Source organism: Chiloscyllium plagiosum, chromosome 36 (genome assembly GCF_004010195.1).
Source record: "Chiloscyllium plagiosum isolate BGI_BamShark_2017 chromosome 36, ASM401019v2, whole genome shotgun sequence".
In the NCBI taxonomy this organism is placed as follows: domain Eukaryota; kingdom Metazoa; phylum Chordata; class Chondrichthyes; order Orectolobiformes; family Hemiscylliidae; genus Chiloscyllium; species Chiloscyllium plagiosum.
This window is the reverse complement of record NC_057745.1, coordinates 35,782,182-35,795,162: the sequence shown is the minus strand read 5'-3', so window position 1 is coordinate 35,795,162 and position 12,981 is coordinate 35,782,182. Positions and strand designations below refer to the sequence as shown.

Genomic DNA, 12,981 nt, shown 5'->3' with positions numbered 1-12,981 from the left:
TCAGAATGCAAAGGTGTGTTATATGGTGGAAAAGTATTGCTGAAATTGAAAGGAAGAATCTCTAAGATAACTGTGAAAAGACTTACATGGATGTTGCTAGGGCTAGAGGATTTGAGCCATAGGGAGATGTTGACTAGGCCAGGGCTGTTTTCCCTAGAGCATTAGAGGCTAAGGGGTAACCTTATAGAGATTTATAAAATCATGACGGGCATGGATAGGATAAATAAACAAAGTCTTTTCCCTGGGGGTCGGGGAGTCCAGAACTAGAGGGCATAGGTTTAAGGTGAGAGGGGAAAGATATTAAAGAGACCTAAGGGGCAACCTTTTGACGCAGAGTGTGGTACGTGTATGGAATGAGCTGCCAGAGGAATTGGTGGAGGATGGTACAATTGCAACATTTAAAATGCATCTGGATGGGTACATGAATAGGAAGGGCTTGGAGGGATATGGGCCAGGTGCTGGCAGGTGGGACTAGATTGGGTTGGGATATCTGGTCAGCATGGACGGGTTGGACCGAAGGGTCTGTTTCCATGCTGTACATCTCTATGACTGTCCTTGTTATATTGTACTGAAACATGGGCAACAAGAAAAGGAAAGATATGTAGATACAATTGAGGTGTAAATGCTAAGATGGATGTGTGGAGTGAGGAGAAAGAAGATTAGGATATCAGTGAAGGGTGTAGAAATATCAACCAAAGTAACCATGGAGATGGGATTCCAGGAAGATGGGGAGGATAGTCAAAGTACAGGTAGAAGGATGTGGTGGATATTTAATAACTTATGGGATTGGAAAAGGAATGTATGGTCACAAGAGGTGATGGATAAAGTTAACAGGAAGAGTAGGCCATTCAGCCTGCTCACCATTCAAATAAATCATGGCTAACCTTTAAGTTCAATGTTTTTCAAATGCCCAATGATCCAGCAGCAGCAATCACCATGACTGAATCTTAAGCTCCACTCGCTGTAAGATGGGATTGGAACCCATGCTCCAGAGCATCAGCCTGGGACCTCAGCTATACTGCTACAGTGACATTGCATTGTCCTCCTGTGGGCATTATCATGTCTCCCTCTCTCTCTGTCTATCTCTTGCTCCCTGTCCTGGTCTTTTCTATGCTTTTCTTTTCTTTAAAAGAAAAGCATTTGTATCATCGATAGTCACAGGTGAGGTGCCAGAAGACTGGATGTTGGCTAACGTGGTGGCACTGTTTAAGAAGGGTGGTAAGGACAAGCCAGGAACTATAGACCAGTAAACCTGATGTCGGTGGTGGGGAACTTGTTGGAGGGAATCCTGAGGGACAGGATGTACATGTATTTCGAAAGGCAAGGACTTACAGACTGGAGGCCTGTGACCAGTGGAGTACCACAAGGATCGGTGTTGGGTCCTCTACTTTTTGTCATTTACATTAATGATTTGGATTCGAGCATAAGAGGTACAATTACTAAGTTTACAGATGACACCAAAATTGGAGGTGTAGTGGACAGCGAAGAAGGTTACCTCAGATTACAACGGGATCTTGATCAGGTGGGTCAATGGGCCGAGAAGTGGCAGATGCAGTTTAATTTAGATAAAAGCGAGGTGCTGCATTTTGGGAAAGCAACTCTTAGCAGGACTTATACACTTAATAGTAAGGTCCTAGGGAGTGTTGCTGAACAAAGAGACCTTGGAGTGCAGGTTCATAGCTCCTTGAAAGTGGAGTCGCAGGTAGATAGGACAGTGAAAAGGTGTTTGGTATGCTTTCCTTTATCGGTTAAAGTATTGCGTACAGGAGTTGGGAGATCATATTGAAGCTGTACAAGACATTGGTTAGGCCACAGTTGGAATATTACGTGCAATTCTGGTATCCTTCCTATCTGAAAGATGTTGTGAAACTGGAAAGGGTTCAGACAAGATTTACAAGGATGTTGGCAGGGTTGGAGGATTTGAGCTATGGGGAGAGGCTGAACAGGCTGGGGCTGTTTTCCCTGGAGCGTTGGAGGATGAGGGGTGACCTCATACAGGTTTACTCTTTCAATGACGATCACTGAGAATTGTGGAGACCCCAAGTAAAATGGGAGCAAAAAAAGAGGAAAAGGTGATGATTAATGTCTCGAATGAAGGGGCTGAATATAACATAGCCAAATTTGATGATGCTGTAAAGTTACCTTGAATTCACCTTAAATGAATAGGTAAAAGTTTGACAGTTGATGAAGAATATGAGAAAATGTGGGGCTAACCACCCTGGGAAGAATAGAAATGCAAAACATTATTTAAATTGTGAAAAACTGCAGAATGCTGCAGCACAGAGGGATCTCAAGGTACTTGAATTAAATCACAATAAGTTAGTATGCACATGATTAAGGCAGCAAATGGAATGTTTTGTTAGACAGAAGAATTATAATAATAGGAAAGTTTGTTATAACAGTACAAATTGGTGAGAATACTTTTATGATACTGTTAAGGCCACAAATGTTTAGAGAAAAGTTCAAAAACATCATATTTGACTGTCAGAAACATGACACAAGATTTCAAGTTTTTATACAAAAACAAGTTTTATTCCATATAAAAAGTGAAGCAAAACAAACACCATTATCAATGTAACTATTTATGCTACTTTTGAGTAGCTCCCAAGATTACCCTTACCTTATGAAGTCTTGAAGATTTAGTCACTTTGCACCAACCAAAATGCATGCCACAAAGCTCCAGAATTTACTTTAATTTTTGATTGGTATTCCTATTGTTCTTGGAAGTAAGATTCTATGAGGGCCCTTCCATTAGCTTTAGGCTATATGGTATTTACTAACAAGGAATTCTTGAGTTTTCTACCACCTCTCCATTTCTTTTCACTGGGGAATACATAAACAAGTTACATTTACTTCAATGAAAGATTTGGAGTTCCAGCTCCATAACAAGCCCAGAAATACACACTTACTTCTGACCTGGTGAGATAACTACAGTTAAAAGCTAACCTATTTTTAACTCCAAGTTTGCTTGAAATAATTCATTTGAGATGCCAGCAATTAATTAACTGTCTTTAAACTAAAGGCAAGGCAAGGATTATAAGCAACAGACAGGCAAGTAGAGTTTAGACTAAAATCAAATCAGTTCTGACCTTCTTGAGGAGTTGAGCAGACTCGATGGGCCATTTGCTGCACTCTAATATTCTTATTTTCATACAAGGACAGTTTGATATAAAGTGTTTACAAAATGAGATGTTTAATGTCATAAATAGTTAAGTCAAACATAAAAGTGAAACATACTTCAAAATGTAATCACTGCTTTGGCCTTGGGTGCAATATTGCAGATAGTACTGGACTTCAGAAGTCACGTAATTATCTTTGGAAAGTTTGAGAAAATATTGAGATTAGATTAGATTAGCCACAGTGTGGAAACAGGCCCTCTGGCCCAACCAGTCCACACCGACCCTCTGAAGAATAACCCACCCTTACCCACTTCCTTCTGACTAATGCACCTAACATTATGGGCAATTTAGCATTGCCAATTCGCCTAACCTGCACATCTTTGGACTGTGGGAGGAAACTGGAGCACCCGGAGAAAACCCATGCAGAATGTGCAAACGCCACACAGACAGTCGCCTGAGGCTGGAAGTGAACCTGGGACCCTGGTGCTGTGAAGCAGCAGTGCTAACCACTGAGCCCCAAGATCTAACTAGGAATGCAGGACTTCAGTTATGATATGGGTTAGAAATTGAGGACTGTTTCCCTTCGAACAGAAATGATTTGGAGATGATCTAATAGAGAATATGATGATGAGGGGTTTTCATTAAGAAAAATAATTCACGCTGGTGATTAGCTGAGTAAGTGCAGGTCATGTATTTAATATCATTGGACTAAGATCTAGTAGGAGAATTGCTTCACTTGACTATCAGGAACTTGAAGTCTTTACGTAAAAAAATGATGGAAGCAGATTTGATAAATAATTTTAAAGTGATAGTTTAAAAACGTGATAGCATTGTTTTTTAAAAATGAATTCCTGTTAACTGCTGTCTTTGAAGCAGTGAATGTCACTGATAACACCAATTTGTTTAAGAAGTCAGCAATGGTCCTTTAAGATTAGTGCAATCATAACAAAGACAGAAGTCACACAACACCAAGTTATTGTCCAAAAGGCTTATTTAAAACACAAGCATTCAGAGTGTAGCCTTTTGTCAGATGATGTAGGGGCTGTGCACCAAAAAGCTTGTGATTTCAAATACACCTGTTGGACAATAACCTGGTGTTGTGTGATTTCTGACATTAGGAGAAAGTGAGGACTGCACATGATGGAGATCAGAGCTGAAAAATGTGTTGCTGGAAAAGCGCAGCACGTCAAGCAGCATCCAAGGAGCAGGAGAATCGACGTTTCGGGCATAAACCCTTCTTCAGGAATGGTGACTTCTGACATTGTCCACCCCAGTCCAATACCAGCACCTCCACATCATAATCACCACAAGCTCTGGATGAAGGAGGCATTACTAGTTGAATGAGGTTCAAGGGTTCAGGTGTCAATAGGGAAGTATTTAGGAAACAATGATCACAGTATCACAAGGTTTAGATTAGCTCCAGTACTTTGGCTCCATGTAAATATGATGCAGTGACATTAGATTTTTTTAGATTAGATTCCCTTACAGTGTGGAAACAGGCCCTTCAGCCCAAATAGTACACACTGACCCTCTGAAGAGTAACCCACCCAGACCCAGTTCCCTCTGACTAATGCACCTAACACTATGAGGCTGAAATCGAACCTGGGACCCTGGTGCTGGGAGGCAGCAGTGCTAACCACTGAGCCAATGTGCCGCCCTCCAAGGATCATTCACTGTCCTTGCAAATTTTAAACAGTAGGTGTTCAAAACGTAGCAGCTACACTTTACATTTCCCATTGGACAAAAGCTTATTTTTGGCCACTGAATAATGCTCATTTTAAGAAGTTTTCAGGTCCTGCATATTCATGAAAATAGAACATTTGTATTAAAACTGAGGGAACAGATTACATCTCTTGGGATGGTCTATAAATTATTCCGTTCACTGCAGAAAACCATAAGTGTTAAGGAAGCCTTATTGACATTCAGGAAATATCTGATCAAATTCAATTACATCTGGTATCAGTTATATCCATGTTTAAATAGCTAAATTTGAAGAATGTGTTTATTCAAAGCTCAACAAATACATCTTGACAGAATTTATAAGAGGAAACATACTGCTGGAATGGCCAGCAATATCACCGCCTCTCCTCACTGCATAACCTGTTCCACATAATTGCTCTCCACACAATCCTGTTCCATTATGATTCGGAGATGCCGGTGTTGGACTGGGGTGTACAAAGTTAAAAATCACACAACACCAGGTTATAGTCCAACAGGTTTAATTGGAAGCTCCGAAAGCTAGTTGCTTCCAATTAAACCTGTTGGACTATAACCTGGTGTTGTGTGATTTTTAACTCTGTTCCATTATGAGTGACTGTAGAAAAATCCAGAACAACAACAGATTTGGAAATTCAACAGGAAACGTAAATTACACAACAAAGAAATGTCTCAATCTAAAGTTAGACTCTTGTAGCAGTTTTCTGGACATTAGAATAGAATAGAATCCCTACAGTGTGGAAACAGACCCTTCAGCCCAACAAGTCCACATCAATCCTCTGAAAAGAAACCGACCTAGACCTCTTCCTTTATTCTCTATTTACCCCTGACTAATGCACCTAACATACACACCCCTGAATACCATGGGCAATTTAGCATGGCCAATTCACCTAACCTGCCCATCTTTGAACTGTGGTAGGAAACCGGAGCACCTGGAGAAACCCACACAGACAAGGGGAGAATATACAAACTCCACACAGTCGCCCAAGGCTGGAATCGAACCTGGGTCCCTGGAGCTGTGAGGCACCATTGCCAAAAATCCTTTACTGCCATTTAAGAAGAGATTTATCAGGATGCTGTCTGGACTGGAGGGCATGTCTTATGAAGTAAGGTAGAGGATTCTAGGACTTTTCTCATGGGAGTGAAGAAGAATGAGAGGTGACTTGATGGAGGTGTACAAGACATATATAGAGTAGATAGCCAGAGACTTTTTCCCAGGGCAGAAATGGCTATCACAAGGGGCATAATTTTAAGGTGACTAGAGGAAGGTTTAGGGGGAGATGTCAGAGTTAGGTTGTTTACACAGAGATTAGTGGGTGTGTGGAATGTGCTACTAGTGGTGGTGGTAGAGTCAGATACATTAGGGACATTTAAACAACTCTTGGATCGGCACATGGAAGACAGTACAATGAAGGGTATGTAGGTTAGTTTGATCTTAAGGGTAGGATAAAAGGTTGGCACAACATCGATGGGTCGATGAATCAAAGGGTCTGTACTGTACTGTTCTACTCTATGTTCTACAATACAATAAAATGTGCAAACTCCATACAGACAATCACCAAAGGCTGGTATAGAACCCAGGTTCCTGGCACTGCGAGGCAGTCGTGCTAAGCATTGAGCCACCGTGCCTATTAGTTATAGATTACCATCCTGAAAATGGTTCCTTTACCCCGATTCTCTGATTTCTACTAGTTACCCAGTCCTCTAACGATGCTAATTAATATATTACCCCAACACAATGGGCTCTTATTAAGTAGCCTTATCAAATGCCTTTTGGAAATCCTAATTTACTCCACCTATTGGTTCCCCTTTAGCTATCCTGCTTGGTACCTCCTCAAAGAATAGTAATAAATCTGTTAGGCATGAATACCCTTTTGAGAAGTACACTGATTGCTTGATCCTATTATGCATTTCTAAATGCTCTCTACTTCATCATTTCTACTGGACTTTAACATCTTCCTTAGAGATGTTAAGCTCTATTGTTACTTCATTTTCTTATCCCCCCATTTTTGAATGAGGAAGTTATTTGGGCAGCTTTTCTGTTCTCTGGGAATTTTCCAGAATCTAAGGATTTGTGGAAGATTACTACCAGCACATCTAACTCTGTAGCTACTTCTTTGAATAACATGGGATGTTATCACTTAGGTCTAGAGGATATATTTGGCTTTAGCTCCATCAGTCTTGCACATTTCTCTTGTGATAAAAGTATTGGATTTATTCTTTCCCCATCTTTTGATTATTTTGTTTAGTATTTTGGGAATGTCATTAATGTCCTCTATTATGAAGGTTGATGCAAAGTATTTATTCAACTCTTCTGCCATTTTGTGCTTCTCTGTTATTATGTCCCAAGGCTCATTGCCTGAGGAGCCTGTGTTCAGTATAGCTTTTTTATTAATCTTTATATTTTTACTGTCTGTTCTTTAATTACTTGCTTGTTTATCCTAATTGTTTATCTTCTCTCTCTTTATTTTTCTTGGATATCTTGTTGCCTTTAAAAACTCTCCCAATCCTCTGGTTTTTCACCACATTGTATGCCTTTTTCTTTCCAAATAATTTGATCCTTAATTTCCTTGGTCAACTATGATGGTTTATCCACTTCCTAGAGTCCTCCTTTCTCACTGGGGACTGAATTCCACTTATCATTTGGAAGATACTACCTGTGACACGACAGCATTCCAATGCTTCCCTTCTGACTATGCAGCACTCTCTCAATACCTTCTCTCCAAAAGTGCAAAGACCCTCAGAACTGCCCCTCAACATTGCAGCGTTTCTTCAGTATCACCTCTCTGACAATACAGCTCTCCTTCAACAGTGCACTTCTCCCTCCTCTTTCCTCAGCACGGACTCTCCATAACAGTACAGTACTCCCTCCATACCACCCGTCACTGTGCTATGCTCCCTCAGAACATGCCCATCCAACAGTGCAGTGCCCCCTCAGTACTGATCCTTCACTGTTCAGTGTTCCCTTATTACTGACCCTCTGGCAGTGTAGCACTCCCTCAGTATTCATGCTCTAACAGTAAGCACTCCCTCAGAGTTGACCCACTGACCCTCCAGTAGCTTACTGAAAGAAGATAGCCAAAATAAGTAACAGTTATTTAAGTCTGCAGAGTAAGCAGAGGAAACAGGAACTCTGTGAGGGGAAAAAAAAGCTCTAAGATTGCCCAGGTTCAAACTAGTAAAGTCATCCTAATGGAACTTTGTTGTAAAGAAAGAAATCAGCAGAGTTAGCTCAGAAGTACTGAGAATGCAACCTGTACAGGGGACGGAGTTGTCCACAGTCAAGAGGCATTAAACAAAGAACCTCAGAAAACAGCTGGAACTGAGGAAAATTAAAATTAATTCTAGAGGACTGTGGCATACATTTGGAGAGCTCACAAAGGCAAATACCAGTTTGGATGTGTTTTATAGTGAAAAGGAGCAATTTGAAGTAAACATAGGTTTAACTTGTGTTAAATCTGCTTGTTTTGTTTAATTCTTTTAAATAGAATGAAGTTTGTGTTTTTGTTTTAAAACATTAAATCTTGTGGTGTAGTTCTCATTTTAACTTAATCTTTCATTGGATGCGGGCATCACTGGGTAGGCCAGCATTTATTTTCCATTGCTAATTGCCCAGAGGACAGTTAAGAGTAAACCACATTACTGTGTGTCTGGAGACACCTGTAAGCCAGACCAGGTGAGGATGGCAGATTTCCTCCCTAAAGGACATTAATGAACCAGATGAGCTTTTGTAACAGTTTACATGATCACCATTAGTCCTGGTCAGAAGTCACATGATCCCAGGTTATAGTCTAACAGGCTTATATGAAATCACAAGCTTTTGGAGTGCTGCTCTGTCATCAGGTGCAGTCCTTTACCTGACAACGAAGCAGTGGTCTGATAGCTTGTGATTTCAAATAAAGCTGTTGACTGTAACCTGGTATTGTGAGACTTCTGACTTTGTCTTCACCAGTCCAACATAGGCACCTCCACATCATGGCTACAATTGGATCTGCTCTTCATTCCAGATTTGATTGAATTCAAACTTCATCATCTGCCATGGTGGGATTTGAACCCATGCTCTCAAAACATTTTCCTTGGTCTCTGAATTGTTAGCCCAGTGATATAACAATTGAAGAGAAAACCAACAGTAAACAATCTCTAACCAGATTTAACTAGTAACACTGTTGTTAGGTTTCAAAAAGCCTCAGTAGTTATTTCCCTATCCCTAACTCTAGCTGAGACTGTTAACCATGCACAAACTAAAGATCCCTTTGTGGCCCAAACTTTTCTTTGTCTTTTTCATGGTTGAAGTTTCTAATCCAATTTCATGCTCAATATCTACAGGACCACTCATCCTCAAATTTGACCCTGATTCAGCTGTACCATGATATTTCTTGGTTTAACCTGAGAAAATTTACCTACAGTAAAAGATAAAACAATTTCTTTAAGATAAAAATATGAAGAAATCCTATGTTGTATCACTACCCCACAAGGTTTCTGAAAGCTGCAACTGACTCTCTCAAAGGTCCAGAACTTCCATTGCTCACTATGTAACTTCTGCATTTAATGCATAATAAATATATTCTTCCCATTTAAACTCTTTGTAGATATCTAAATTTACAGTTCTAAGGATAGAGAAATAGTTGAGTGTCAATGAGAGTAATTAGCAAGATACTGAGATTGAAACTTGAATGAAATCCCATTCTGTGCAACAGAAGGTGAAGTGATGTCCATCCTTTTCTATAATCATATATGAGCATTTGCTCTCAGTTCTTTTTTTCCTGTACTGTGCATCAAGCTTGCATTGGTTAAGTTCATGAGGAAGACATAGTCAGCTTTGTAGACTCAATCATTTTCTTGTTAAATGAATTATGTTCTGTTCTGCAACTTGCCTCCTCAGTAAGGGTTATGCATCCAGAGGAAATGAATTGTGTTCACAATAGCTACTTTCGCCTGCGCATGCTGACTTCCATTCTTGCCAACTCTTCGTACGACTGATAGAATAGCTTGAATTCTCTGGATCCCCAGGCTCTCCACACACGCAGGTCCCAATCTCTGGTCTCATTCCTAAAGCAACAGACCACTGTGTCCTTTGCCACAACTGCAGCATCCACGAGTTTTCTGTGGAGTTGAGAAAGTAAAACAGGATATTGTCAGTACTAAAGGCTTTTATCAATGTTTTCAGTTAAATACAAAGTACCAATCTACAATACTGGCAAACAAGGCTGTTGAGAAAACTGGGTGTTCTTGAACTCCTAAAAATGTGGCAAGTTTAGCTCAGAGACAGGAAATGAAAGGTAATGGTTGACTGGTGTTTTATGACTGAAAAGCGGTTTTCAGTGGGGTTCTGCAGGGATTAATATTGCTCTTTATGGGACAAATTAATGATTGAGTGTACAGTATTTAGAATATCAACAAGGTGGATGGTTGGCAGTTTCAGATGATCTAAACTTTGGCTCAGTGGTTGGCTGTAAGGAAGAAAGCAGGAATAAACAACAAATGGAATTCAGTCTGCAGCTGTGTTAGACGGTCTATTTGGGAAGGAAAACAAATGGCAGCTTTATTGTAGTAGTAGCAACATTTGAGGAATCTTTGGAAAAGGGTGAGCCGGAAAAGCCAATATATATGAAAAGCATAACAGTATTTCAGATAGAGCATGTTTTCTCAGAACCTACAAGGAAAAGGGACATGGCTTGGGACATTCAAGAAAATTCACCCATGATTACTGACTCCACCACAGCAGATTCTGAATATTTTATATCAAAGGGAGAGGTATTTCCTTGCTCTTCTAATCAAGGAGGTAGAAGAAGAAAGACACTGGAAGAAGTGAGTCATTGACACTGGATAATGACATAACTGTCATCCACAAAGTCTAAATGAAGGATGAAAATAAAAATTATTGAGAATAATTAATCTACCCTGAAATTATAAACTGGTCCCATTATGCAGAGTTGAATTAAAGAGTGACTTTGACAATGGAGAAGTTATAATTGGACTAATGCAACAAATCCTTGCAAAAAGAATTGATATTATCTTGGGGAATAATCTGGCTGGTTCAAAAGTATTGACCTCACAAGGGCATTGGATCAATGAATGAAAGTTAAAGAAACTGAGATTCTACAGGAGATGTCCTGGGTTAATTCCTGACTATGTTGTAACTAGACCTCAAACTCAGAATTAGACACAAAGAGGAGGAATCTACGTAAACTTGACAGGATGCAAAAAGTCAGTTATCTGACAGGGGTGGCATGGTTGCTCAGTGGTTAGCACTGTTGCCTCACAGAGCCAGGGACCTAGGTTTGATTCCAGCCTTAGGCAACCGTCTGTGTGGAGTTTGCACATTCTCCCCATGTCTGCATGGGTCTCCTCCGGATGCTTTGGTTTCCTCCTACAGTCCAAAGATGCGCGGGTTAGGTAAACTGGCCATGCTAAATTGCCCATAATGTTCAGGAATGTGCAGGCTAGGTGCAATGTCAGGGGAACTGCAGAGCCATAGGGTAGGGGAATGGGTCTGGGTAGGATACTCATTGCAGGGTTGGCTAAATGGCCTGTTTCCACACTGTAGGGATTCTAAGATGACAGTATTTTCGAAAACTTAAGATAAAAAGATGATAAAGAGAATGAGGCTGATATGTTTCACTCATCTTCTTCGATAGAAATGCTACAGAATGATTGAATTGAAAGAGCTATATCAAACAGCCCACTTAGAATTTGAATCAGAATTCATACTCGATTGTAATTACTTAAAAGAAAAAGTGTTAATGAAGTAATGGAGACTGCCTCAAATAACAGCCAATGAGAAATCGGCTGTTGTGAATCTGGGATCGGTTAGCTCAGTTAGTTAGTTTACAATACAGGGAGACACTAATAGCACAGGTTAATGTTTTGCAATGGCTAAGGTTACCATGAAGGTCCCAATTCTCAACTTTGCCCCAAGCCTGAGATGTGATGACACTCAGGATAAACTCACCATCAGTTGCATCATTCTAATCAGAGAGCAGTACTATGGACTTCTGGGACTATGGCAACTTTACCTTTAGTTTCATCTGCGTATCATAATGCAATATTATAAGTCATAGTCATAGAGATGTACAGCACAGAAACAGACCCTTCAGTCCAACCTGTCCATGCTGCCCAGATATCCCAACCTAATCTAGTCCCACTTGCCAGCACCCGGCCCATATCTCTCCAAACCCCTCCTATTCGTATACCCATCTAGATGCCTTTTAAATGTTATAATTGTACCAGCCTCCACCACTTCCTCTGACAGCTCATTCCATACACGTACCACTCTTTGCGTAAAAGGTTGCCCCTTAGGTCTCTTTTATATCTTTCCCTCTCACCCTAAACCTATGCCTTCTAGTTCTGGACTCCCCTACCCCAGGGAAAAGACTTTGTCTATATACCCTATCCATGCCCCTCATAATTTTGTATAAACCTCTATCAGGTCACCCCTCAGCCTCCGATGCTCCAGGATCCCTATAGCTCAAATCCTCCAACCCTGGCAACATCTTGTCTGAACCCCTTTCAGGTTTCACAACATTTTTCCAATAGGAAGGAGACCAGAATTGCAAGCAATATTCCAACAGTGGCCTAACCAATGTTTTGTACAGCCACAATATGACCTCCCAACTCCTGTACTCAATACAGCCGGGTAGGTTTTTTTCCCTTTAAAAGTGCACAGGAGAAGAACCCGAGGCACTACAGAGGTAGTGTCTCCCACCCGCCCTCCTCCTCTAACCGAAATAATAAGACCCGTTGTGGTAAGTAGGTAAGTGCTGCATTTTGCTTGTTGTATTCTTTAGACCCAGTTTTTTTTTTTTTACAAAAGGTTACTTGGATGGCAGTGAAGGCAGTGCAATGTTCCTCTTGCAACATGTTTGAGGTGAGGGATGCCATGGACGTCCCTGCTGATTACACTTGCAGGAAGTGCACCCATCTCCAGCTCCTCCAAGACCGTGTTAGGGAACTGGAGCTGAATTTGGATGAACTTAGGATCATTCGGGAGGCAGAGGGGGTCATAGATCGGAGCTTGAGGGAAGTAGTAACTCCAAAGATGGCAGATAGATGGGTGACAGTGAGGAGGACTGGGAGGAAGCAGCCAGTGCAGGGACCCCCTGCGGCCGCTCCCCACAAGAACAAGTATACCGTTTGGGATACTTGT

The 12,981-nt window shown here is 40.9% G+C and overlaps 1 protein-coding gene across 1 annotated transcript in view; it reads right to left on the bottom strand.

Moving 5' to 3' along the window:
• Positions 1 to 8,802: 8,802 nt before the first annotated feature.
• Positions 8,803 to 12,981, bottom strand: part of lrrk1 (leucine-rich repeat kinase 1) — a 237,289-nt gene continuing 233,110 nt past the window's right edge. Inside the window, exon 34 of the mRNA XM_043677668.1 lies at positions 8,803 to 9,938. Within this exon, the coding sequence (XP_043533603.1) occupies positions 9,761 to 9,938 (178 nt within the window). The 3' untranslated portion in view covers positions 8,803 to 9,760. The remainder of the gene's footprint in view (positions 9,939 to 12,981) is intronic.